Source organism: Petromyzon marinus, chromosome 66, assembly GCF_048934315.1.
Source record: "Petromyzon marinus isolate PM22_M1 ecotype Great Lakes invasive population chromosome 66, UKy_Petmar_22M1.pri1.0, whole genome shotgun sequence".
NCBI classification, from domain to species: Eukaryota; Metazoa; Chordata; class Hyperoartia; order Petromyzontiformes; family Petromyzontidae; genus Petromyzon; species Petromyzon marinus.
Genome location: NC_133732.1, coordinates 11,333,400 through 11,360,777, shown reverse-complemented (window position 1 = coordinate 11,360,777; position 27,378 = coordinate 11,333,400). Strand labels below are relative to the sequence as shown.

Sequence of the window (27,378 nt, the reverse complement as noted above, 5' to 3'; positions counted from 1 at the left end):
AGACACAGCTAGTAGATGGTCATTAGACACAGCTATGGATGGGTTGGTGGATAGATGACGATCTATCCACCAACCCATCCATCCACACATCTATCAACTCACCTGTCCATCAACTCATCCATCCACTCTTCATCTGTCCACTTATTGCCCGTTCTCACCACCGCCATCATCACCACCACGACCACCTTCACCACCACCATCACCACCACCACCATCACCATCATCGCCACAGCTGAGTCCGTTGATTCCGGGCAGCTTGAGGAGCCCGCTCTCGAAGGCCTCCCTGGGAGTCCTGGAGGACATCCTCAGGGCCAGGAGCTTCTCGTGACCCCGGGGGTGGAACCCTCCGAGAGAGCAGGCGGCGCCGGAGCCGCGCTGGAAGTAGTGGCAGAGGAGGGAGGCGCGGTTCATCGACGGGACGAAGTCGTAGGCGGTCACCTCGTCACACAAAGTCACCATGAACATGAGGCCTGGTGGGAGAGAGACACGGGCAGATGGGGAGAGATGGAGAGAGATGGAGAGAGAGACACGGGGAGACGGAGAGAGAGACACGGGGAGACTGAGAGAGAGAGAGACACGGGGAGATGGAGAGAGAGACACGGGGAGATGGGGAGAGAGACACGAGGAGATGGAGAGAGAGACACGGGGAGACTGAGAGATAGAGAGACACGGGGAGTTGGAGAGAGAGACACGCGGAGACGGAGAGAGAGACACGGGGAGATAGTGAGAGAGACACGGGGAGACTGAGAGATAGAGAGACACGGGGAGATGGAGAGAGAGACACGGGGAGATGGAGAGAGAGACATGGGGAGATGGAGAGAGAGACACGGGGAGACTGAGAGAGAGACACGGGGAGATGGAGAGAGACACGGGGAGATGGGGAGAGAGACACGGGGAGATGGGGAGAGAGACACGAGGAGGTGGAGAGAGACACGGGGAGATGGAGAGAGAGATACGGGGAGACTGAGAGAGAGAGACACGGGGAGATGGAGAGAGAGACACGGGGAGACTGAGAGATAGAGATACGGGAGATGGAGAGAGAGACACGGGGAGATGGAGAGAGAGACACGGGGAGATGGAGAGAGAGACACGGGGAGATGGAGAGAGAGACACGGGGAGATGGAGAGAGAGAGACACGGGGAGATGGAGAGAGACACGGGGAGATGGAGAGAGAGACACGGGGAGATGGAGAGAGAGACACGGGGAGATGGAGAGAGAGACACGGGGAGACTGAGAGAGAGATACGGGGAGATGGAGAGAGAGACACGGGGAGAAGGGGAGAGAGACACGGGGAGATGGAGAGAGAGACACGGGGAGATGGAGAGAGAGACACGGGGAGAAGGGGAGAGAGACACGGGGAGATGGAGAGAGACAGACACGGGGAGATGGAGAGAGAGACACGGGGAGATGGAGAGACAGACACGGGGAGATGGAGAGAGAGACACGGGGAGAAGGGGAGAGAGACACGGGGAGATGGAGAGAGACAGACACGGGGAGATGGAGAGAGAGACACGGGGAGATGGAGAGAGAGACACGGGGAGATGGAGAGAGAGACACGGGGAGATGGAGAGAGAGACACGGGGAGAAGGGGAGAGAGACACGGGGAGATGGAGAGAGACAGACACGGGGAGATGGAGAGAGAGACACGGGGAGATGGAGAGAGAGACACGGGGAGAAGGGGAGAGAGACACGGGGAGATGGAGAGAGAGAGACACGGGGAGATGGAGAGAGAGACACGGGGAGATGGAGAGACAGACACGGGGAGATGGAGAGAGAGACACGGGGAGAAGGGGAGAGAGACACGGGGAGATGGAGAGAGACAGACACGGGGAGATGGAGAGAGAGACACGGGGAGAAGGGGAGAGAGACACGGGGAGATGGAGAGAGAGACACGGGGAGATGGAGAGAGACACGGGGAGAAGGGGAGAGAGACACGGGGAGATGGAGAGAGACAGACACGGGGAGATGGAGAGAGAGACACGGGGAGATGGAGAGAGAGACACGGGGAGATGGAGAGAGAGACACGGGGAGATGGAGAGAGAGACACGGGGAGAAGGGGAGAGAGACACGGGGAGATGGAGAGAGAGACACGGGGAGATGGAGAGAGAGACACGGGGAGAAGGGGAGAGAGACACGGGGAGATGGAGAGAGACAGACACGGGGAGATGGAGAGAGAGACACGGGGAGATGGAGAGAGAGACACGGGGAGACGGAGAGAGAGACACGGGGAGACGGAGAGAGAGACACGGAGAGAGAGAGAGAGAGAGACACGGGGAGATGGAGAGAGAGACACGGGGAGACGGAGAGAGAGACACGGGGAGATGGAGAGAGAGACACGGGGAGACTGAGAGATAGAGAGACACGGGGAGATGGATAGACACGGGGAGATAGTGAGAGAGACACGGGGAGATGGAGAGAGAGACACGGGGAGACTGAGAGAGAGACACGGGGAGATGGAGAGAGACACGGGGAGATGGGGAGAGAGACACGGGGAGATGGGGAGAGAGACACGAGGAGGTGGAGAGAGACACGGGGAGATGGAGAGAGAGATACGGGGAGACTGAGAGAGAGAGACACGGGGAGATGGAGAGAGAGACACGGGGAGACTGAGAGATAGAGATACGGGAGATGGAGAGAGAAACACGGGGAGATGGAGAGAGAGACACGGGGAGATGGAGAGAGAGACACGGGGAGATGGAGAGAGAGACACGGGGAGATGGAGAGAGAGAGACACGGGGAGATGGAGAGAGACACGGGGAGATGGAGAGAGAGACACGGGGAGATGGAGAGAGAGACACGGGGAGACTGAGAGAGAGATACGGGGAGATGGAGAGAGAGACGCGGGGAGAAGGGGAGAGAGACACGGGGAGATGGAGAGAGAGACACGGGGAGATGGAGAGAGAGACACGGGGAGAAGGGGAGAGAGACACGGGGAGATGGAGAGAGACAGACACGGGGAGATGGAGAGAGAGACACGGGGAGATGGAGAGACAGACACGGGGAGATGGAGAGAGAGACACGGGGAGAAGGGGAGAGAGACACGGGGAGATGGAGAGAGACAGACACGGGGAGATGGAGAGAGAGACACGGGGAGATGGAGAGAGAGACACGGGGAGATGGAGAGAGAGACACGGGGAGATGGAGAGAGAGACACGGGGAGAAGGGGAGAGAGACACGGGGAGATGGAGAGAAACAGACACGGGGAGATGGAGAGAGAGACACGGGGAGATGGAGAGAGAGACACGGGGAGAAGGGGAGAGAGACACGGGGAGATGGAGAGAGAGAGACACGGGGAGATGGAGAGAGAGACACGGGGAGATGGAGAGACAGACACGGGGAGATGGAGAGAGAGACACGGGGAGAGGGGGAGAGAGACACGGGGAGATGGAGAGAGACAGACACGGGGAGATGGAGAGAGAGACACGGGGAGATGGAGAGAGAGACACGGGGAGATGGAGAGAGAGACACGGGGAGATGGAGAGAGAGACACGGGGAGAAGGGGAGAGAGACACGGGGAGATGGAGAGAGACAGACACGGGGAGATGGAGAGAGAGACACGGGGAGATGGAGAGAGAGACACGGGGAGACGGAGAGAGAGACACGGGGAGATGGAGAGAGAGACACGGGGAGAAGGGGAGAGAGACACGGGGAGATGGAGAGAGAGAGACACGGGGAGATGGAGAGAGAGACACGGGGAGAAGGGGAGAGAGACACGGGGAGATGGAGAGAGACAGACACGGGGAGATGGAGAGAGAGACACGGGGAGATGGAGAGAGAGACACGGGGAGACGGAGAGAGAGACACGGGGAGACGGAGAGAGAGACACGGAGAGAGAGAGAGAGACACGGGGAGATGGAGAGAGAGACACGGGGAGAGAGAGAGAGAGATACACTGGGAGAGACAGAGAGATACGGGGAGATGGAGAGAGAGACACGGGGAGATGGAGAGAGAGACACGGGGAGATGGAGAGAGAGACACGGGGAGACGGAGAGAGACACGGGGAGATGGGGGAGAGAGACACGGGGAGATGGAGAGAGAGACACGGGGAGATGGAGAGAGAGACACGGGGAGATGGGGGAGAGAGACACGGGGAGATGGAGAGAGACACGGGGAGATGGAGAGAGATACACTGGGAGAGAGAGAGAGACACGGGGAGATGGAGAGAGACACGGGGAGATGGAGAGAGAGACACAGGGAGACTGAGAGAGGCACTGATGCTGCCCTCAGGGCACACAGATGCCCCCAGGGCACACAGCTGCTGCTGCTGCTGCCCTCAGGGCACACAGCTGCTGCTGCCCCCAGGGCACGCGGATGCTGCTGCCCCGAGGGCCTTACCGAGGAAGCCGGAGGATGGCGACGTCCTCCGGATTTTGGCCGTGCCCGCGTTGCTCTGCAGCAGATCCCAGAGGCCCCAGAGGAAGCACGGCGGGATGAGCGCGAAGTGCTGCCCAGGACGAGCGCGGCGCAGCGACGCGTAGAGCGAGAAGAATCGCGCATTGTTCCTGGCGTACCACTGGGGTTAGAGGGACACCACGAGATGGGAGGAGACAGAGAGAGAGAGAGAGACACGTGTGGGTGGGTGGGTAGAGCGAGAAGAATCGCGCATTGTTCCTGGCGTACCACTGGGGTTAGAGGGACACCGCGAGATGGGAGGAGACAGAGAGAGAGAGAGAGACACGTGTGGGTGGGTGGGTAGAGCGAGAAGAATCGCGCATTGTTCCTGGCGTACCACTGGGGTTAGAGGGACATCGCGAGATGGGAGGAGAGAGAGAGAGAGAGACACGTGTGGGTGGGTGGGTAGAGCGAGAAGAATCGCGCATTGTTCCTGGCGTACCACTGGGGTTAGAGGGACACCGCGAGATGGGAGGAGAGAGAGAGAGAGAGACACGTGTGGGTGGGTGGGTGGGTGAGTGAGTGGGTGGGTGGGTGAGTGAGTTGGGTGGGTGAGTGAGTGGGTGAGTGAGTGAGTGGGTGAGTGAGTGGGTGAGTGAGTGAGTGGGTGAGTGAGTTGGGTGGGTGGGTAGAGCGAGAAGAATCGCGCATCGTTCCTGGCGTACCACTGGGGTTAGAGGGACACCGCGAGATGGGAGGAGACAGAGAGAGAGAGACACGTGTGGGTGGGTGGGTGGGTGAGTGAGTGGGTGGGTGGGTGAGTGAGTTGGGTGGGTGAGTGAGTGGGTGAGTGAGTGAGTGGGTGAGTGAGTGGGTGAGTGAGTGAGTGGGTGAGTGAGTTGGGTGGGTGGGTAGAGCGAGAAGAATCGCGCATCGTTCCTGGCGTACCACTGGGGTTAGAGGGACACCGCGAGATGGGAGGAGAGAGAGACACACGAGTGGGTGGGTGAGTGAGTAGGTGGGTGGGTGAGTGGGTGGGTGGGTGGGTGAGTTGGTGGGTGAGTGGGTGGGTGAGTGGGTGAGTGGGTGAGTGAGTGAGTGGGTGGCTGAGTGAGTGGGTGAGTGAGTGAGTGGGTGAGTGAGTTGGGTGGGTGGGTAGAGCGAGAAGAATCGCGCATCGTTCCTGGCGTACCACTGGGGTTAGAGGGACACCGCGAGATGGGAGGAGACAGAGAGAGAGACAGAGAGAGAGTAGGTGGGTGGGTGAGTGGGTGGGTGGGTGAGTGGGTGAGTGAGTGAGTGAGTGGGTGAGTGAGTTGGGTGGGTGGGTGAGTGGGTGAGTGAGTGGGTGAGTGGGTGGGTGAGTGGGTAGGTGATTGAGTGAGTGGGTGAGTGGGTGGGTGAGTGAGTGGGTGGGTAGGTGAGTGAGTGAGTGGGTGAGTGGGTGGGTGAGTGAGTGGGTGAGTGAGTGGGTGAGTGAGTGGGTGAGTGAGTGGGTGAGTGAGTTGGGTGAGTGGGTAGGTGAGTGAGTGAGTGGGTGAGTGGGTGGGTGAGTGAGTGGGTGAGTGAGTGGGTGAGTGAGTGGGTGAGTGAGTTGGGTGGGTGGGTAGAGCGAGAAGAATCGCGCATTGTTCCTGGCGTACCACTGGGGTTAGAGGGACACCGCGAGATGGGAGGAGAGAGAGAGACACAAGAGTGGGTGGGTGGGTGGGTGAGTTGGTGGGTGAGTGGGTGAGTGGGTGCGTGAGTGGGTGGGTGAGTGGGGTGGGTGAGTGGGTGAGTGAGTTGGGTGGGTGAGTGGGTGAGTGGGTGGGTGAGTGAGTGGGTGAGTGAGTGGGTGAGTGGGTGAGTGGGTGAGTGAGTTGGGTGAGTGAGTGAGTGAGTGGGTGAGTGAGTGGGTGGGTGAGTGAGTGAGTGAGTTTGGTGAGTGAGTTGGGTGGGTGAGTGAGTGGGTGAGTGGGTGAGTGAGTTGGGTGGGTGGGTGAGTGAGTTGGGTGGGTGAGTGGGTGGGTGGGTGAGTGGGTGAGTGAGTGGGTGAGTGAGTTGGGTGGGTGAGTTGGTGGGTGAGTTGGTGGGTGAGTTGGTGGGTGAGTTGGGTGGGTGGGTGAGTAGGTGGGTGAGTGAGTGAGTGGGTGGGTGAGTGGGTGGGTGGGTAGAGCGAGAAGAATCGCGCATTGTTCCTGGCGTACCACTGGGGTTAGAGGGACACCGCGAGATGGGAGGAGACAGAGAGAGACACGGGTGGGTGGGTGAGTGAGTGAGTGAGTGGGTGGGTGGGTGAGTGAGTGAGTGAGTGGGTGGGTGGGTGGGTGAGTGAGTGGGTGAGTGAGTTGGGTGGGTGGCGTACCACTGGGGTTAGAGGGACACCGGGAGATGGGAGGAGAGAGAGAGAGACACGTGTGGGTGGGTGAGTGAGTTCGGTGGGTGAGTGGGTGAGTGAGTGGGTGGGTGAGTGAGTGGGTGGGTGAGTGGGTGGGTGGGTGAGTGGGTGAGTGAGTGGGTGGGTGAGTGAGTGGGTGGGTGAGTGGGTGAGTGAGTGGGTGGGTGAGTGGGTGGGTGAGTGAGTTGGGTGGGTGAGTGAGTGGGTGAGTGAGTGGGTGGGTGAGTGGGTGGGTGAGTGAGTGGGTGGGTGAGTGAGTGGGCGGGTGAGTGGGTGGGTGGGTGAGTGGGTGGGTGAGTGAGTGGGTGGGTGAGTGGGTGGGTGAGTGAGTGGGCGGGTGGGTAGAGCGAGAAGAATCGCGCATTGTTCCTGGCGTACCACTGGGGTTAGAGGGACACCGCGAGATGGGAGGAGACAGAGAGAGAGAGACAGAGAGAGAGTAGGTGGGTGGGTGAGTGGGTGGGTGGGTGAGTGGGTGAGTGGGTGAGTGAGTGAGTGAGTGGGTGAGTGAGTTGGGTGGGTGGGTGAGTGGGTGAGTGAGTGGGTGAGTGGGTGAGTGAGTTGGGTGGGTGGGTGAGTGGGTGAGTGAGTGGGTGAGTGGGTGGGTGAGTGGGTAGGTGAGTGAGTGAGTGGGTGAGTGGGTGGGTGAGTGAGTGGGTGAGTGAGTGGGTGAGTGAGTGGGTGAGTGAGTGGGTGAGTGAGTTGGGTGGGTGGGTAGAGCGAGAAGAATCGCGCATCGTTCCTGGCGTAGCACTGGGGTTAGAGGGACATCGCGAGATGGGAGGAGACAGAGAGAGACACGAGTGAGTGGGTGAGTGGGTGAGTGAGTGAGTGAGTGGGTGGGTGAGTGAGTGGGTGGGTGGGTGAGTGGGTGAGTGAGTGAGTGAGTTGGTGAGTGAGTGGGTGAGTGAGTTGGGTGAGTGAGTGGGTGAGTGGGTGAGTGAGTGGGTGAGTGAGTGAGTGGGTGGGTGAGTGAGTGAGTGAGTGGGCGGGTGAGTGGGTGGGTGAGTGGGTGAGTGAGTGGGTGGGTGGGTGGGTGAGTGGGTGGGTGAGTGGGTGGGTGAGTGGGTGAGTGAGTGGGTGGGTGGGTGGGTGAGTGGGTGGGTGAGTGGGTGAGTGAGTGGGTGGGTGGGTGGGTGAGTGGGTGGGTGAGTGGGTGAGTGAGTGGGTGGGTGGGTGGGTGAGTGAGTGGGTGGGTGGGTAGAGCGAGAAGAATCGCGCATCGTTCCTGGCGTACCACTGGGGTTAGAGGGACACCGGGAGATGGGAGGAGAGAGAGAGAGAGAGACACGAGTGGGTGGGTGGGTGGGTGAGTGAGTTGGGTGGGTGGGTGGGTGAGTGGGTGGGTGGGTGGGTGATTGGGTGAGTGGGTGGGTGGGTGAGTGGGTGAGTGAGTGAGTGGGTGAGTGAGTGGGTGGGTGAGTGGGTGAGTGGGTGGGTTAGTGGGTGAGTGGGTGAGTGGGTGGGTGAGTGGGTGGGTGGGTGAGTGGGTGAGTGAGTGGGTGAGTGTGTGAGTTGGTGGGTGAGTGGGTGAGTGAGTGGGTGAGTGTGTGAGTGAGTTGGTGGGTGAGTGGGTGAGTGGGTGAGTGGGTGAGTGAGTGGGTGAGTGGGTAGGTGAGTGGGTGAGTGAGTGGGTGAGTGAGTTGGTGGGTGAGTGGGTGAGTGAGTGAATGGGTGAGTGGGTGGGTGAGTGGGTGGGTGAGTGGGTGAGTGTGTGAGTGAGTTGATGGGTGAGTGGGTGAGTGAGTGGGTGAGTGTGTGAGTGAGTGGGTGAGTGAGTTGGTGGGTGAGTGAGTGAATGGGTGAGTGGGTGGGTGAGTGGGTGGGTGAGTGGGTGAGTGTGTGAGTGAGTGGGTGGTTGGGTGAGTGAGTGGGTGAGTGTACCGTAGTGATGTTACAGGGCCGAGGTGGAGTTTCCCACAGCACGAGGGACACGTTGCGGTAGAGGGGACTGGAGCTGAATTTGTACTTCCTCTGAGTCACGATCTGGGGTCACGGGGAGGTCAAAGTGGGAGGGGGAGGTCAAAGTGGGAGGGGGGGTGAATCTTTGGAAGAAAAGTTGAGTGGGTGAGTGAGTTGGTGAGTGAGATGGGGAGTTGAGTGAGTTGATGAGTGAGTTGGTGGATGAGTAGGTGAGTGAGTTGGTGGGTGAGTGAGTTGGTGGGTGAGTTGGTGAGTGAGTAGGTGAGTGAGTTGGTGGGTGAGTAGCTGAGTGAGTTGGTGAGTTGGTGGGTGAGTGAGTTGGTGAGTGAGTAGCTGAGTGTGTTGGTGAGTGAGTTGGTGGATGAGTGAGTTGGTGAGTGAGTTGGTGAATGTGTTGGTGAGTGAGTTGGTGGGTGAGTGAGTAGCTGAGTGAGTGGGTGAGTGAGTGGGTGAGTGAGTTGGTGGGTGAATAGGTGAGTGAGTTGTTGGGTGAATAGCTGAGTGAGTTGGTGAGTTGGTGGGTGAGTTAGTGAGTGAGTTGGTGAGTGAGTAGCTGAGTGTGTTGGTGAGTGAGTTGGTGGGTGAGTGAGTAGGTGAGTGCGTAGGTGAGTGAATAGGTGAATGAGTTGGTGAGTGAGTTGGTGAGTTAGTTTGTGAGTGAGTAGCTGAGTGAGTAGCTGAGTGAGTGGGTGAGTGAGTGGGTGAGTGAGTAGTTGAGAGTAGCTTAGTGGGTGAGTGAGTAGCTGAGTGAGTGGGTGAGTCTGTTGGTGAGTGAGTGGGTGAGTGAGTGGGTGATTGAGTTGGTGAGTGAGTTGGTGAGTGAATGGGTGAGTGAGTGGGTGAGTGAGTGAATGAGTAGGTGAGTGAGTGGGTGAGTGTGTGGGTGAGTGAGTAGCTGAGTGAGTAGCTTAGTGAGTAGCTGAGTGAGTAGCTGAGTGAGTGGGTGAGTGAGTAGCTGAGTGAGTAGCTAAATGAGTTGGTGAGTGAGTAGGTGAGTCACTCACCTTGGTGTTGATGAGTCGGATCGTCGTTTTGCTCCCCACGTGGCGTTCAAAGCCGGCGGTTGGCGCCGCGTTGAACCTCATCACCGCATCGTGCGAATCTGCACCACCACCACAACCACCACAACTACCACCAGAACTACCAAAATCACTACAACCACCACAACCACCACCACCACAACCACCACAACTACCACCATCACTACAACCAACACTACAGCCACTGCCAACACAACCACCACAACCACCACAACTACCACCACCACTACAACCACCACCACCACAACCACCACAACCACCACAACCACTACAACTAGCACCACCACTACAACCACCACAACTACCACCACCACTACAGCCACTCCCAACACAACCATCACTACAACCACCACAACCACCACCACCACTACAACCACCACAACCACCACAACCACCACCACCACTACAACCACCACCACTAAAACAACCACCAGAACCACCACCAATACAACCACCAACAATCTCCATTCGCCACTAAGTGGCGGTTACGTCACAACGACAATTGTGCCAGGCTAGGTGCACGTTGAGGCCACGTGAAGTGTCGAACGCCCGCTGGCAGGAGGTCACGGGGCAGACCCAGGTGCCACGAGTCGACTGACTGAGATGACTGGCTGATGCACCACCTGTGCCCCCTACTGTGCCAACCTGCTGTGCTTTAGCCACCCGGCGCTCCGCTCGTTGTTGTGAGCGTCGCTTCTCCGCCCTCCGTTGTTGTTGGAGGGCGACTGCCTCCAACTGCCCAGTAGCGTCCTTCACGAGCCTCCTCCACAGAGGCCGATCTTGACACCGCTGGTACCGGTCATCGCCAAGTCCACTCAGCTCCACGTCCTCCTGTACCACATCACTCCATCTCTTCTCTAGCCCGTGCCTCGTCCGTTTAGCCCCCTCGATCCGGCCGAACAAAAGCTGTTTCGGCATGCGGTGGCTGGGCATGCGGGCTACATGACCCAGCCAACGCAGCCTTGCCTGCCGGAGGAGCTCACCGATGGGACCTTGCCCAGATCTTTCAAGGATTTGTGAGCTCCTCACACAATCCAGCCCGGTTAAACCCAGGATGGATCGTAGGCAGGCCAGCCTAAATGTTTCTAACCGGCGAAGATGTTCCATTAAGGGGGTCCACGTTTCGCAAGCGTAGAGTAAAGGGAGGGAATGACCGTGGCCGAGAAGACCTGAAGCTTAGTGCGGAGCGACAGACCAGGTAGCTTCCACACAGTGTTACGCAACCTATGAAAAGATTTTGCCGCTCGACTGATTCGAAGTGAGACCTCTGCTGTTAAACTGGTGCCAGTCATAAGCACACTGCCCAGGTATGGGAAACTCTCCACTCTCTCCACAACTGCCCCATCACCGATTGGGAGTTGTGGGGGGTGGAGTGTCCGATGGTACAAAATACCCAGGCAGGTGCTTAGTTTTGGTGAGGCTGATGGTAAGGCCCCACCTCTTAGTGGTACGCTCCAGTCTCAGCAGCAGCGTCTCCAACTCCTCCTCTGAATGAGCGGCTATTACCAAATCATCAGCATACATAACGTGGTTGAGCAATAGGGAGCCATCCCTTGACCGCACCCGGGCATCGATCAGCCTATACTCTTTGGTTCTATTGGGTAAAGTCACGTAGGTGAAAATAAAATAACAAAAAATCTCGACGTTTCGGCCACAACACAAGCGGCCTTCATCAGGTGAAGGGACGAGAAATAAAGAGAGAAGAAAAAGACCACGCGCCTTGACAAAGGAATTAGCATATAATTTAGCATTGAAATGGCTCATTGAAATAGTTAAGTTAAAGTATACACATCCGCAGAGGTACCCCTCCATACAGAAACAACCACTTGATACTCCGGTCAAAACCATCACACTACCATATATAGCATGCGTTACTAAAATGATTTCCAAAATTCTAAACAAACACAAGATCCAGGTCCGGTTCAATACAGTACACAAAATTCGTGATCTGATCCCATCCGTGAAGGATGTCATTCCTGACTTACAGTACCCCGGGGTTTACAAATTGATCTGCATCTGTGGTGACTGCTACATCGGTGAGACAAAGCGACATGTTTCTGACCGAATTCGCGAGCACAAATCAGATTTGAAACACGGCAAAACGAATTTTTCTGCCGTGGCTGATCACTGTTACAATGCTGTGGGGGATCACGATGTAATTTTCTCCGATACCAAGGTTCTTTGCAAACCCACGGGCTTTTATCAGAGATTTGTTCACGAGGCAATTCAGAACTACAAACTCAGACACAATTTCAACCGAGTAGATGGTTTCAAATTAAGCAACCATTGGAAAGATGTTCTAAATCGAACTGAACATTAAATTAATTTCAATGGTACAGTATATTTTTTCAAGTAGTGGTACCCCAGACTTTCGCAGCTCTTAAAAATCTCTTTTCACACCATCAATAGGTAAACTCCCCCTCCCCCCTTTCCCCCCCCCCCCCCCGCGCCAAACTGCGAGTCCACCAGCACGTACACCACCTCTTTCCTAAAACCCGCCAATCAAATGCTAATTTTTATTCTAATTTCTTTGACAGAACACCTTGTTTGCTCGCACACAGGTCCGATGTCTGAGCGTGGTTGTGTTTCGCTGAATTCTCCTGTTTGATGAGTACTAGGTGCCTCGGTGAATGTATATGTTCTGACTTTAACATAGCTATTTCTGTGACCAGTTAGAAGCTAATCACTCAGCTATTTCAATGCTAAATTCGATGCTAATTCCTTTGTCAAGGGGTACCTCTGCGGATGTGTATACTTTAACTTAGCTATTTCAATGAGCCATTTCAATGCTAAATTCTATGCTAATTCCTTTGTCAAGGCGCGTGGTCTTTTTCTTCTCACACAGCTTAAAGGTCGTGATCTAAGCGTGGCTTCTTCCACTCCAGCGCTGTCCTCCAGACAGTCTCGTCCCTTCACCTGATGATTTTTGTTATTTTATTTTCACCTACGTGACTTTACCCAATAGAACCAAACAGTATGGATCCTAGCAGTCACGTAAGCTTTAAATCTAGAATCGATCAGCCTCCCATTATATCTGTACCAAATAGAGATTCCCCCGGTACAGCTATTGAAGGCTTCATGGACTACGTGGTCAAAATAGATGTTAAATAATGTGGGAGCCAGAGGACATCCCTGTCGCACCCCAAGGTGTACAGGGAATGGCTCTGACTCCCGGCCACGTAGTTTTACCCGGGCCCGCTCACCATCATGAAGGTCCTTAATGATCGTGAGCAGGGGGTCAGGGACTCCAAAAGCACGAAGGGCAACCCAGAGCCCAGGCCTACTGATGGTATCATAGGCCTTGACCAGGTCAATCAGTAAGCATTCAAACATTCCACGTGGCCACACGAAGTGGCTTTTCGTTGTTTCTGGAGGAGCCCCGAGGGTAGAGATTCTATCTCCTGGCTCCGCCAAATGGGGTTTGGCCAGGAGACGTCATAGACGCTTGACCCCCCGGGGCCTCCGGCACAAGCTTATTAGTTAGATATTTTAGGCGTGGTTTCGTGGAGGGGTTACAAGCCCCTCGCACCTGTCCAGAGCCCCCGTTTAGCCACTGTGGTGGTCACAGACGCCATGAGGGGAGAGGGCCAATCGGAATTGTCCCTCTCCCCACAGCACTGTCCACGACAGTGTTGCCCGTCCGGCACCGCGAGAAGGTAGGGGGTTGTTTTGCCGGACATACACACACCCACTAATTCACACACCCATACACTCACTCACCCACCCATACACCCACTCACCCACCCATACACTCACTCACTCACCCGCTCACTTACTCACACACCCATTAACTCACACACTCACTCACCCACCCATACACCCACTCACCCACACACCCACTAACTCACACACCCACACACTCACTCACCCACCCATACACCCACTCACTCACTCACCCGCTCACTTACTCGCACACCCATTAACTCACACACTCACTCACCCACCCGCTCACTCACGCACCCACACACCCACTAACTCACACACCCACACACTCACTCACCCACCCATACACCCACTCATCCACCCACACACTCACCCGCTCACTCACTCACCCACACACCCACTAACTCACACACTCACACACTCACTCACCCACCCATACACCCACTCATCCACCCCCACACTCACCCGCTCACTCATTCACCCACACACCCACTAACTCACACACCCACACACTCACTCACCCACCCATACACCCACTCGCTCACTCACTCACTCACCCACTCACTCACCCACCCAGTCACTCACCCACCAACTCACCACCCACACACCACCCCCTCCTCCTCACGACCTCTAATAGACCGCCAGCCCTGAGTAGGGGAGTGGTTATCACCTCAGGCTATGGGCGGCGGTAATCAGCCAGATGACCTCCAGAGACAAAGCGCCCCAGGTAACAACTCACAGCGCAAGTGCTGTTCACCGCTACTTCACCGCTCCCATCCACTCACCCATCCACTCAACCATCCACTCACCCATCCTACTCACCCATCCACTCACCCATCCACTCACCCTCTCTCTCACTCACCCCTCTCTCCCACTCAGCCATCCACTCACCCATCCACTCACCCATCCACTCACCCATCCTACTCACCCATCCACTCACCCATCCACTCACCCTCTCTCTCGCTCACCCTCTCTCCCACTCAGCCATCCACTCACCCATCCACTCACCCATCCACTCACCCATCCACTCACCCTCTCTCCTACTCACCCATCCACTCACCCATCCACTCACCCTCTCTCCTACTCACCCATCCACTCACCCTCTCTCCTACTCACTCATCCACTCACCCTCTCTCTCACTCACCCATCCACTCACCCATCCACTCACCCAGCCACTCGCCCATCCACTCACCCTCTCTCCTACTCACCCATCCACTCACCCATCCACTCACCCATCCACTCACCCTCTCTCTCACTCACCCATCCACTCACCCATCCACTCACGCTCGCTCCCACTCACCCATCCACTTACCCTCTCTCTCTCTCACTCACCCATCCACTCACCCTCTCTCTCACTCACCCTCTCTCCCACTCAGCCATCCACTCACCCATCCACTCACCCATCCACTCGCCCTCTCTCCTACTCACCCTCTCTCCCACTCACCCATCCACTCACCCTCTCTCTCACTCACCCTCTCTCCCACTCAACCATCCACTCACCCTCTCTCTCACTCACCCATCGACTCACCCATCCACTCACCCTCTCTCCCACTCACCCATCCACTCACCCATCCACTCACCCATCCACTCACCCATCCACTCGCCCATCCACTCGCCCTCTCTCCTACTCACCCATCCACTCACTTATCCACTCACCCATCCACTCACCCTCTCTCCCACTCACCCATCCACTCACCCTCTCTCCTACTCACCCATCCACTCACCCTCTCTCCCACTCACCCATCCACTCGCCCTCTCTCCCACTCATCCATCCACTCACCCTCTCTCCCACTCACCCATCCACTCACCCTCTCTCCCACTCACCCATCCACTCACCCTCTCTCACTCACCCATCCACTCACCCTCTCTCTCACTCACCCTATCTCCCACTCACCCATCCACTCACCCTCTCTCTCACTCACCCATCCACTCACCTTCTCTCTCACTCACCCATCCACTCACCCTCTCTAACTCACCCATCCACTCACCCTCTCTCTCACTCACCCTCTCTCCCACTCACCCATCCACTCACCCTCTCTCTCACTCACCCATCCACTCACCCTCTCTCTCACTCACCCTCTCTCCCACTCACCCATCCACTCACCCTCTCTCCCACTCACCCATCCACTCACCCTCTCTCACTCACCCATTCACTCACCCTCTCTCTCACTCACCCTCTCTCCCACTCACCCATCCACTCACCCTCTCTCTCACTCACCCATCCACTCACCCTCTCTCTCACTCACCCATCCACTCACCCTCTCTCTCACTCACCCATCCACTCACCCTCTCTCCCACTCACCCATCCACTCACCCTCTCTCCCACTCACCTATCCACTCACCCTCTCTCCCACTCACCCATTCACTCACCCACTCAGTCTATGGATCTCTGCGTGATGAGCATACGGGTCTGTGTGATGAGTCTGTGGGTCTCTGTATGGTGAGTCTGTGAATGTCTGTGTGGTGAGTCTGTGGGTCTCTGTGTGTGAGTCTGTGGGTCTCTGTGTGGTGAGTCTGTGGGTCTCTGTGTGAGTCTGTGGGTCTCTGTGTGAACCTGTGGGTCTCTGTGTGGTGAGTCTCTGTGTGGTGAGTCTCTGTGTGGTGAGTCTCTGTGTGGTGAGTCTCTGTGTGTGAGTCTGTGGTCTCTGTGTTGTGAGTCTCTGTGTGGTGAGTCTCTGTGTGGTGAGTCTGTGAGTCTCTGTGTGGTGAGTCTGTGAGTCTCTGTGTGAGTCTGTGGGTCTCTGTGTGTGAGTCTGTGGGTCTCTGTGTGAGTCTGTGAGTCTCTGTGTGGTGAGTCTGTGGGTCTCTGTGTGGTGAGTCGGTGGGTCTCTATGTGTGAGTCTGTGGGTCTCTGTGTGAGTCTGTGAGTCTCTGTGTGGTGAGTCTGTGGGTCTCTGTGTGGTGAGTCTGTGGGTCTCTATGTGTGAGTCTGTGGGTCTCTGTGTGAGTCTGTGAGTCTCTGTGTGGTGAGTCTGTGGGTCTCTGTGTGGTGAGTCTATGGGTCTCTGTGTGAGTCTGTGGGTCTCTGTGTGAGTCTGTGAGTCTCTGTGTGGTGAGTCTGTGGTTCTCTGTGTGTGAGTCTGTGAGTCTCTGTGTGACTCTGTGGGTCTCTGTGTGAACCTGGGCTGTTACCACCCCAGGTTATGAGCAGCGGTGACACAACCCGTCAACCCGTCTCGAATCGTCACCCTGCCCCCTGTGACCTCCAGAGACAGAGCTCCCCCAGGTAGCCTCTAGCAGGGCTAGCGGGGCAAGTGCGGTTGGCGCTGTGTGACGTCAAACCATCGTCCCACCGCTCTCCACTCACACGCAGTGCGCTAACCACTGTTCCACCGCTCCCCACTGACACTCAGTGCGCTAACCACAGTCCCACCGCTCCCCACGCACACTCAGTGCGCTAACCACTGCGCCACCGCTCTCCACTCACACTCAGTGCGCTAACCACTGTCCCACCGCTCCCCACTCACAAGCAGTGCGCTAACCACTGTCCCACCGCTCCCCACTCACACTGAGTGCGCTAACCACTGTCCCACCGCTCCCCACTCACACTCAGTGCGCTAACCACTGCGTCACCGCTCCCCACTCACACAGTGCGTTAACCACTGTCCCACCGCTCTCCACTCACACTCAATGCGCTAACCACTGTCCCACCGCTCCCCACTCACACTCAGTGCGCTAACCACTGTCCCACCGCTCCCCACTCACTCACAGTGCGCTAACCACAGTCCCACCGCTCCCCACTCACACTCAGTGCGCTAACCACCGTCCCACCGCTCCCCACTCACACTCAGTGCGCTAACCACAGTCCCAACGCTCCCCACTCACACTCAGCGCGCTAACCACAGTCCCACCGCTCCCCACTCACACTCAGTGCGCTAACCACTGCGCCACCGCTCCCCACTCACTCACAGTGCGCTAACCATTGCGCCACCGCTCCCGACTCACACTCAGTGCGCTAACCATCGTCCCACCGCTCCCCACTCACACTCAGTGCGTAAACCACCGTCCCACCGCTCCCCACTCACACTCAGTGCGCTAACCACTGTCCCACCGCTCCCTACTCACACTTAGTGCGCTAACCACTGTCCCACCGCTCCCCACTCACACTCAGTGCGCTAACCATCGTCCCACCGCTCCCTACTCACACTCAGTGCGCTAACCATCGTCCCACCGCTCCCCACTCAATCACAGTGCGTCAACCACCGTCCCACCGCTCCCCACTCACACTCAGTGCGCTAACCACTGTCCCACCGCTCCCCACTCACTCAGACTGCGCTAACCACTGCGCCACCGCTCCCCACTCACTCACAGTGCGCTAACCACTGTCCCACCGCTCCCCACTCACTCACAGTGCGCTAACCACCGTCCCACCGCTCCCCACTCACACTCAGTGCGCTAACCACTGTCCCACCGCTCCCCACTCACTCAGACTGCGCTAACCACTGCGCCACCGCTCCCCACTCACTCACAGTGCGCTAACCACTGTCCCACCGCTCCCCACTCACTCACAGTGCGCTAACCACCGTCCCACCGCTCCCCACTCACAGTGCGCTAACCACCGTCCCACCGCTCCCCATTCACTCACAGTGCGCTAACCACTTTCCCACCGCTCCCCACTCACAGTGCGCTAACCACTGTCCCACCGCTCCACACTCACACACAGTGCGCTAACCACTGTCCCACCGCTCCCCACTCACTCACAGTGCGCTAACCATTGTCCCACCGCTCCCCACTCACACACCGTGCGCTAACCACTGTCCCACCGCTCCCCACTCACACTCAGTGCGCTAACCACCGTCCCACCGCTCCCCACTCACACTCAGTGCGCTAACCACCGTCCCACCGCTCCCCACTCACTCACAGTGCGCTAACCACCGTCCCACCGCTCCCCACTCACTCACAGTGCGTTAACCACTGTCCAAGGGGTCTCCACCTCCTCTATGTAACTCTGCCTCACAGTCACACTGTCCAAGGGGTCTCCACCTCCTCTATGTAACTCTGCCTCACAGTCACACTGTCCAAGGGGTCCCCACCTCCTCTATGTAACTCTGCCTCACAGTCACACTGTCCAACGGGTCTCCACCTCCTCTATGTAACTCTGCCTCACAGTCACACTGTCCAAGGGGTCTCCACCTCCTCTATGTAACTCTGCCTCACAGTCACACTGTCCAAGGGGTCCCCACCTCCTCTATGTAACTCTGCCTCACAGTCACACTGTCCAAGGGGTCTCCACCTCCTCTATGTAACTCTGCCTCACAGTCACACTGTCCAAGGGGTCCCCACCTCCTCTATGTAACTCTGCCTCACAGTCACACTGTCCAAGGGGTCCCCACCTCCTCTATGTAACTCTGCCTCACAGTCACACTGTCCAAGGGGTCTCCACCTCCTCTATGTAACTCTGCCTCACAGTCACACTGTCCAAGGGTCTCCACCTCCTCTATGTAACTCTGCCTCACAGTCGCACTGTCCAAGGGGTCTCCACCTCCTCTATGTAACTCTGCCTCACAGTCACACTGTCCAAGGGGTCCCCACCTCCTCTATGTAACTCTGCCTCACAGTCACACTGTCCAAGGGGTCTCCACCTCCTCTATGTAACTCTGCCTCACAGTCACACTGTCCAAGGGGTCTCCACCTCCTCTATGTAACTGCCTCACAGTCACACTGTCCAAGGGGTCTCCACCTCCTCTATGTAACTCTGCCTCACAGTCACACTGTCCAAGGGTCTTCACCTCCTCTATGTAACTCTGCCTCACAGTCACACTGTCCCAGGGGTCTCCACCTCCTCTATGTAACTCTGCCTCACAGTCACACTGTCCAAGGGGTCTCCACCTCCTCTATGTAACTCTGCCTCACAGTCACACTGTCCAAGGGGTCCCCACCTCCTCTATGTAACTCTGCCTCACAGTCACACTGTCCAAGGGTCTTCACCTCCTCTATGTAACTCTGCCTCACAGTCACACTGTCCAAGGGGTCTCCACCTCCTCTATGTAACTCTGCCTCACAGTCACACTGTCCAAGGGGTCCCCACCTCCTCTATGTAACTCTGCCTCACAGTCACACTGTCCCAGGGGTCTCCACCTCCTCTATGTAACTCTGCCTCACAGTCACACTGTCCAAGGGGTCTCCACCTCCTCTATGTAACTCTGCCTCACAGTCACACTGTCCAAGGGGTCCCCACCTCCTCTATGTAACTCTGCCTCACAGTCACACTGTCCAAGGGTCTTCACCTCCTCTATGTAACTCTGCCTCACAGTCACACTGTCCAAGGGGTCTCCACCTCCTCTATGTAACTCTGCCTCACAGTCACACTGTCCAAGGGGTCCCCACCTCCTCTATGTAACTCTGCCTCACAGTCACACTGTCCCAGGGGTCTCCACCTCCTCTATGTAACTCTGCCTCACAGTCACACTGTCCAAGGGGTCTCCACCTCCTCTATGTAACTCTGCCTCACAGTCACACTGTCCAAGGGGTCCCCACCTCCTCTATGTAACTCTGCCTCACAGTCACACTGTCCAAGGGTCTCCACCTCCTCTATGTAACTCTGCCTCACAGTCACACTGTCCAAGGGGTCTCCACCTCCTCTATGTAACTCTGCCTCACAGTCACACTGTCCAAGGGGTCTCCACCTCCTCTATGTAACTCTGCCTCACAGTCACACTGTCCAAGGGGTCTCCACCTCCTCTATGTAACTCTGCCTCACAGTCACACTGTCCAAGGGGTCTCCACCTCCTCTATGTAACTCTGCCTCACAGTCACACTGTCCAAGGGGTCTCCACCTCCTCTATGTAACTCTGCCTCACAGTCACACTGTCCAAGGGGTCTCCACCTCCTCTATGTAACTCTGCCTCACAGTCACACTGTCCAAGGGGTCTCCACCTCCTCTATGTAACTCTGCCTCACAGTCACACTGTCCAAGGGGTCTCCACCTCCTCTATGTAACTCTGCCTCACAGTCACACTGTCCAAGGGGTCTCCACCTCCTCTATGTAACTCTGCCTCACAGTCACACTGTCCAAGGGGTCCCCACCTCCTCTATGTAACTCTGCCTCACAGTCACACTGTCCAAGGGGTCTCCACCTCCTCTATGTAACTCTGCCTCACAGTCACACTGTCCAAGGAGTCCCCACCTCCTCTATGTAACTCTGCCTCACAGTCACACTGTCCAAGGGGTCTCCACCTCCTCTATGTAACTCTGCCTCACAGTCACACTGTCCAAGGGGTCTCCACCTCCTCTATGTAACTCTGCCTCACAGTCACACTGTCCAAGGAGTCCCCACCTCCTCTATGTAACTCTGCCTCACAGTCACACTGTCCAAGGGTCTCCACCTCCTCTATGTAACTCTGCCTCACAGTCACACTGTCCCAGGGGTCCCCACCTCTTCTATGTAACTCTGCCTCACAGTCACACTGTCCAAGGGGTCTCCACCTCCTCTATGTAACTCTGCCTCACAGTCACACTGTCCAAGGGGTCTTCACCTCCTCTATGTAACTCTGCCTCACAGTCACACTGTCCAAGGGGTCTCCACCTCCTCTATGTAACTCTGCCTCACAGTCACACTGTCCAAGGGGTCTCCACCTCCTCTATGTAACTCTGCCTCACAGTCACACTGTCCAAGGGGTCTCCACCTCCTCTATGTAACTCTGCCTCACAGTCACACTGTCCAAGGGGTCCCCACCTCCTCTATGTAACTCTGCCTCACAGTCACACTGTCCAAGGGGTCTCCACCTCCTCTATGTAACTCTGCCTCACAGTCACACTGTCCAAGGGGTCTCCACCTCCTCTATGTAACTCTGCCTCACAGTCACACTGTCCAAGGGGTCTCCACCTCCTCTATGTAACTCTGCCTCACAGTCACACTGTCCAAGGGGTCTCCACCTCCTCTATGTAACTCTGCCTCACAGTCACACTGTCCAAGGGGTCTCCACCTCCTCTATGTAACTCTGCCTCACAGTCACACTGTCCAAGGGTCTCCACCTCCTCTATGTAACTCTGCCTCAGGGTCTCCACCAAGGCTTTAATTATAATAAATATTGGTGGGGGGATAAATCCCTTCCACAATTTAAATATGCTCACAATGCCCCCCCTCCATTAACCAATCTCTATCTCTAAAATCTCCGTGTGTTGATATGCTCGTGGTCAGGGCTGTAGTTTTATTCATCTGCTGCTCCTCCGAGTAGCCGTCCTGGGGGCCCCAAGCGACCAGGCCGCTAACCCCCAGGGCCAGGGGCCACAGCTGACGTTCCGGGCACGACTCTCTGTGATTCACTCCCCTCCCCAAGGCCACTGCCCTCGCCCTCGACTCGGGCATGGCAGCCTCCTCACTCTCTGGGGCGTCCGCTGGCTTCAGCGAAGGAAGCGGAGAGTTTGGAATCGGGGCAGCCACGAACGTTTCGGTCTCTGGGCCAATCCCGTGGTCAGAACTCGTGGGCGGCTTCTGAAGGCGATTCCACCCCGCGCCCAGCAAAACTCTCTCCAGCTCACGGGGTGAGGCGTCAGGCACCTCGACACACTCACCACCCTCACCAACTCACCACCCTCACCAACTCACCACACTCACCACACTCACCACCCTCACCAACTCACCACACTCACCACCCTCACCACACTCACCACCCTCACCAACTCACCACACTCACCACACTCACCACCCTCACCAACTCACCACCCTCACCAACTCACCACACTCACCACACTCACCACCCTCACCAACTCACCACACTCACCACCCTCACCACACTCACCACCCTCACCAACTCACCACACTCACCACACTCACCACCTCACCCTCACCACCACCCTCACCACCCTCAAACTCACCACCTCACCACCTCACCACCACCTCACCACCTCACCACCACCTCACCACCACCTGCTCACCACCTCACCACCGCACCACCACGAGCTCACCACCTGCTCACCACCCCCTGCTCACCACCTGCTCACCACCCCCTGCTCACCACCACCATCTCACCCTCACCACCACCTCACCACCTGCTCACCACCCCCTGCTCACCACCTGCTCACCAGCCCCTGCTCACCACCACCTCACCCTCACCACCTCACCCTCACCACCTGCTCACCACCCCCTGCTCACCACCCCCTGCTCACCACCACCATCTCACCCTCACCACCTCACCCTCACCACCTGCTCACCACCCCCTGCTCACCACCCCTGCTCACCACCCCCTGCTCACCACCTCACCACCACCTGCTCACCACCACCTGCTCACCACCTCACCCTCACCACCTCACCACCACCTCACCACCAGCTGCTCACCACCCCCTGCTCACCACCCCCTGCTCACCACCTGCTCATCACCTGCTCACCCCCTGCTCACCACCACCTGCTCACCACCCCCTGCTCACCACCTCACCACCACCTGCTCACCACCCCCTGCTCACCACCTCACCACCTCACCCTCACCACCCCCTGCTCACCACCCCCTGCTCACCACCCCCTGCTCACCACCTCACCACCCTCACCACCCTCACCACCTCACCCTCACCACCCCCTGCTCACCACCCCCTGCTCACCACCCCCTGCTCACCACCTCACCCTCACCACCTGCTCACCACCCCCTGCTCACCACCACCTGTTCATCACCTGCTCACCACCTCACGCTCACCCCCTGCTCACCACCCCCTGCTCACCACCCCCTGCTCACCACCTGCTCACCACCCCCTGCTCACCACCCCCTGCTCACCCCCTGCTCACCACCCCCTGCTCACCACCTCACCCTCACCCCCTGCTCACCACCCCCTGCTCACCACCCCCTGCTCACCCCCTGCTCACCACCCCCTGCTCACCACCTCACCCTCACCCCCTGCTCACCACCCCCTGCTCACCACCCCCTGCTCACCACCCCCTGCTCACCCCCTGCTCACCACCCCCTGCTCACCACCTCACCCTCACCCCCTGCTCACCACCTGCTCACCACCCCCTGCTCACCCCCTGCTCACCACCCCCTGCTCACCACCACCTGCTCACCACCCCCTGCTCACCCCCTGCTCACCACCCCCTGCTCACCACCCCCTGCTCACCACCACCTGCTCACCACCTCACCCTCACCCCCTGCTCACCACCCCCTGCTCACCACCTCACCCTCACCACCCCCTGCTCACCAATCTCCTCCCCCAGCTCGGCGTGCAGCAGCGACCCGGCGCTGGCCACGACGGCGCAGCTCCTCCAGGGGCCGTCCACCGCGCCCTGGGCCAGCGAGACGTTGGGCAGAGCTCCCGGCCAGGGGAACGGCGAGTGGGCCTCCAGCATCTCGGTGCCCTCGCGACGGGCGAGGCGGCGGAGGGCGCAGAGCGCGTCGAGGCGAGGGGGGAGGGAACAGGCGGCAGAGGGGAAGTTGAGAGCCTTCCACGTGTACCAGGAGCTCACCATGCCGGAGAACACCTGGAGGGGTGGTGAGTAGGGGTGAGTAGGGGGTGAGTAGGGGGTGAGTAGGGGTGAGTAGGGGTGAGTAGGGGGTGAGTAGGGGTGAGTAGGGGAAGTTGAGAGCCTTCCACGTGTACCAGGAGCTCACCATGCCGGAGAACACCTGGAGGGGTGGTGAGTAGGGGGTGAGTAGGGGTGAGTAGGTGGTGAGTAGGGGTGAGTAGGGGTGAGTAGGGGTGAGTAGGGGTGAGTAGGGGAAGTTGAGAGCCTTCCACGTGTACCAGGAGCTCACCATGCCAGAGAACACCTGGAGGGGTGGTGAGTGGGGGTGAGTAGGGGGTGAGTAGGGGGTGAGTAGGGGGTGAGTAGGGGGTGAGTAGGGGTGAGTAGGGGAAGTTGAGAGACTTCCACGTGTACCAGGAGCTCACCATGCCGGAGAACACCTGGAGGGGTGGTGAGTAGGGGGTGAGTAGGGGGTGAGTAGGGGGTGAGTAGGGGTGAGTAGGGGAAGTTGAGAGCCTTCCACGTGTACCAGGAGCTCACCATGCCGGAGAACACCTGGAGGGGTGGTGAGTAGGGGGTGAGTAGGGGGTGAGTAGGGGGTGAGTAGGGGTGAGTAGGGGAAGTTGAGAGACTTCCACGTGTACCAGGAGCTCACCATGCCAGAGAACACCTGGAGGGGTGGTGAGTAGGGGGTGAGTAGGGGTGAGTAGGGGTGAGTAGGGGGTGAGTAGGGGTGAGTGGGGGGTGAGTAGGGGGTGAGTAGGGGAAGTTGAGAGCCTTCCACGTGTACCAGGAGCTCACCATGCCGGAGAACACCTGGAGGGGTGGTGAGTAGGGGGTGAGTAGGGGGTGAGTAGGGGGTGAGTAGGGGTGAGTAGGGGGTGAGTAGGGGGTGAGTAGGGGTGAGTAGGGGAAGTTGAGAGCCTTCCACGTGTACCAGGAGCTCACCATGCCGGAGAACACCTGGAGGGGTGGTGAGTAGGGGGTGAGTAGGGGGTGAGTAGGGGGTGAGTAGGGGTGAGTAGGGGAAGTTGAGAGCCTTCCACGTGTACCAGGAGCTCACCATGCCGGAGAACACCTGGAGGGGTGGTGAGTAGGGGGTGAGTAGGTGAAGGGGTGAGTAGGGAGAGGGTGAGTAGGGGTGAGTAGGGGAAGTTGAGAGACTTCCACGTGTACCAGGAGCTCACCATGCCAGAGAACACCTGGAGGGGTGGTGAGTAGGGGGTGAGTAGGGGTGAGTAGGGGTGAGTAGGGGGTGAGTAGGGGTGAGTGGGGGGTGAGTAGGGGGTGAGTAGGGGAAGTTGAGAGCCTTCCACGTGTACCAGGAGCTCACCATGCCGGAGAACACCTGGAGGGGTGGTGAGTAGGGGGTGAGTAGGGGGTGAGTAGGGGGTGAGTAGGGGTGAGTAGGGGTGAGTAGGGGGTGAGTAGGGGTGAGTAGGGGAAGTTGAGAGCCTTCCACGTGTACCAGGAGCTCACCATGCCGGAGAACACCTGGAGGGGTGGTGAGTAGGGGGTGAGTAGGGGGTGAGTAGGGGTGAGTAGGTGGTGAGTAGGGGTGAGTAGGGGTGAGAACTCTTAGGCACCGGGTGAGTAGGGGAAGTTGAGAGCCTTCCACGTGTACCAGGAGCTCACCATGCCGGAGAACACCTGGAGGGGTGGTGAGTAGGGGGTGAGTAGGGGGTGAGTAGGGGGTGAGTAGGGGTGAGTAGGGGGTGAGTAGGGGGTGAGTTGAGAGCCTTCCACGTGTACCAGGAGCTCACCATGCCGGAGAACACCTGGAGGGGTGGTGAGTAGGGGGTGAGTAGGGGGTGAGTAGGGGGTGAGTAGGGGTGAGTAGGGGAAGTTGAGAGCCTTCCACGTGTACCAGGAGCTCACCATGCCGGAGAACACCTGGAGGGGTGGTGAGTAGGGGGTGAGTAGGGGGTGAGTAGGGGGTGAGTAGGGGTGAGTAGGGGAAGTTGAGAGACTTCCACGTGTACCAGGAGCTCACCATGCCAGAGAACACCTGGAGGGGTGGTGAGTAGGGGGTGAGTAGGGGTGAGTAGGGGTGAGTAGGGGGTGAGTAGGGGTGAGTGGGGGGTGAGTAGGGGGTGAGTAGGGGAAGTTGAGAGCCTTCCACGTGTACCAGGAGCTCACCATGCCGGAGAACACCTGGAGGGGTGGTGAGTAGGGGGTGAGTAGGGGGTGAGTAGGGGGTGAGTAGGGGTGAGTAGGGGGTGAGTAGGGGGTGAGTAGGGGTGAGTAGGGGAAGTTGAGAGCCTTCCACGTGTACCAGGAGCTCACCATGCCGGAGAACACCTGGAGGGGTGGTGAGTAGGGGGTGAGTAGGGGGTGAGTAGGGGTGAGTAGGTGGTGAGTAGGGGTGAGTAGGGGTGAGTAGGGGTGAGTAGGGGAAGTTGAGAGCCTTCCACGTGTACCAGGAGCTCACCATGCCGGAGAACACCTGGAGGGGTGGTGAGTAGGGGGTGAGTAGGGGGTGAGTAGGGGGTGAGTAGGGGGTGAGTAGGGGTGAGTAGGGGGTGAGTAGGGGTGAGTAGGGGAAGTTGAGAGCCTTCCACGTGTACCAGGAGCTCACCATGCCGGAGAACACCTGGAGGGGTGGTGAGTAGGGGGTGAGTAGGGGGTGAGTAGGGGGTGAGTAGGGGTGAGTAGGGGGTGAGTAGGGGTGAGTAGGGGTGAGTAGGGGGTGAGTAGGGGGTGAGTAGGTGGTGAGTAGGGGTGAGTAGGGGTGAGTAGGGGAAGTTGAGAGCCTTCCACGTGTACCAGGAGCTCACCATGCCGGAGAACACCTGGAGGGGTGGTGAGTAGGGGGTGAGTAGGGGGTGAGTAGGGGGTGAGTAGGGGTGAGTAGGGGAAGTTGAGAGACTTCCACGTGTACCAGGAGCTCACCATGCCAGAGAACACCTGGAGGGGTGGTGAGTAGGGGGTGAGTAGGGGTGAGTAGGGGTGAGTAGGGGGTGAGTAGGGGTGAGTGGGGGGTGAGTAGGGGGTGAGTAGGGGAAGTTGAGAGCCTTCCACGTGTACCAGGAGCTCACCATGCCGGAGAACACCTGGAGGGGTGGTGAGTAGGGGGTGAGTAGGGGGTGAGTAGGGGGTGAGTAGGGGTGAGTAGGGGGTGAGTAGGGGGTGAGTAGGGGTGAGTAGGGGAAGTTGAGAGCCTTCCACGTGTACCAGGAGCTCACCATGCCGGAGAACACCTGGAGGGGTGGTGAGTAGGGGGTGAGTAGGGGGTGAGTAGGGGTGAGTAGGTGGTGAGTAGGGGTGAGTAGGGGTGAGTAGGGGTGAGTAGGGGAAGTTGAGAGCCTTCCACGTGTACCAGGAGCTCACCATGCCGGAGAACACCTGGAGGGGTGGTGAGTAGGGGGTGAGTAGGGGGTGGTGAGTAGGGGTGAGTAGGGGGTGAGTAGGGGTGAGTAGGGGTGAGTGGGGGGTGAGTAGGGGAAGTTGAGAGCCTTCCACGTGTACCAGGAGCTCACCATGTCGGAGAACACCTGGAGGGGTGGTGAGTAGGGGGTGAGTAGGGGTGAGTAGGGGGTGAGTACGTGGTGAGTAGGGGGTGAGTAGGGGGTGAGTAGGGAAGTTGAGAACTTCCACGTGTACTAGGAGCTCACCATGCCGGAGAACACCTGGAGGGGTGGTGAGTAGGAGGT

General features: G+C 58.1%; 1 protein-coding gene across 1 annotated transcript; it reads right to left on the bottom strand.

Annotated features, from left to right (window-relative positions):
• Positions 1-23,728, bottom strand: LOC116938088 (beta-galactoside alpha-2,6-sialyltransferase 2-like). The gene is made up of 5 exons (XM_076054553.1): positions 23,461-23,728; positions 9,640-9,737; positions 8,597-8,698; positions 4,336-4,513; positions 1-470 (listed from the first exon to the last, which is right to left on the bottom strand). Exons 1-5 carry the CDS (start codon positions 23,726-23,728, stop codon positions 142-144), a joined length of 975 nt encoding a protein of 324 aa, XP_075910668.1. The 3' UTR covers positions 1-141.
• Between the last annotated feature and the right edge of the window lie 3,650 nt (positions 23,729-27,378).

Coding starts and splice junctions, on each gene's coding strand:
- LOC116938088 (XM_076054553.1), bottom strand. CDS start 23,728: ATGGTGAGCTCCTGGTACACGTGGAAGGCTCTCAACTTCCCCTCTGCC. Junction 9,738..23,460: donor CGAGCTGGGGGAGGAGATTG/GTGAGCAGGGGG, acceptor GTGGTGGTGCAG/ATTCGCACGATGCGGTGATG. Junction 471..4,335: donor GCCATCCTCCGGCTTCCTCG/GTAAGGCCCTCG, acceptor CTCTCCCACCAG/GCCTCATGTTCATGGTGACT.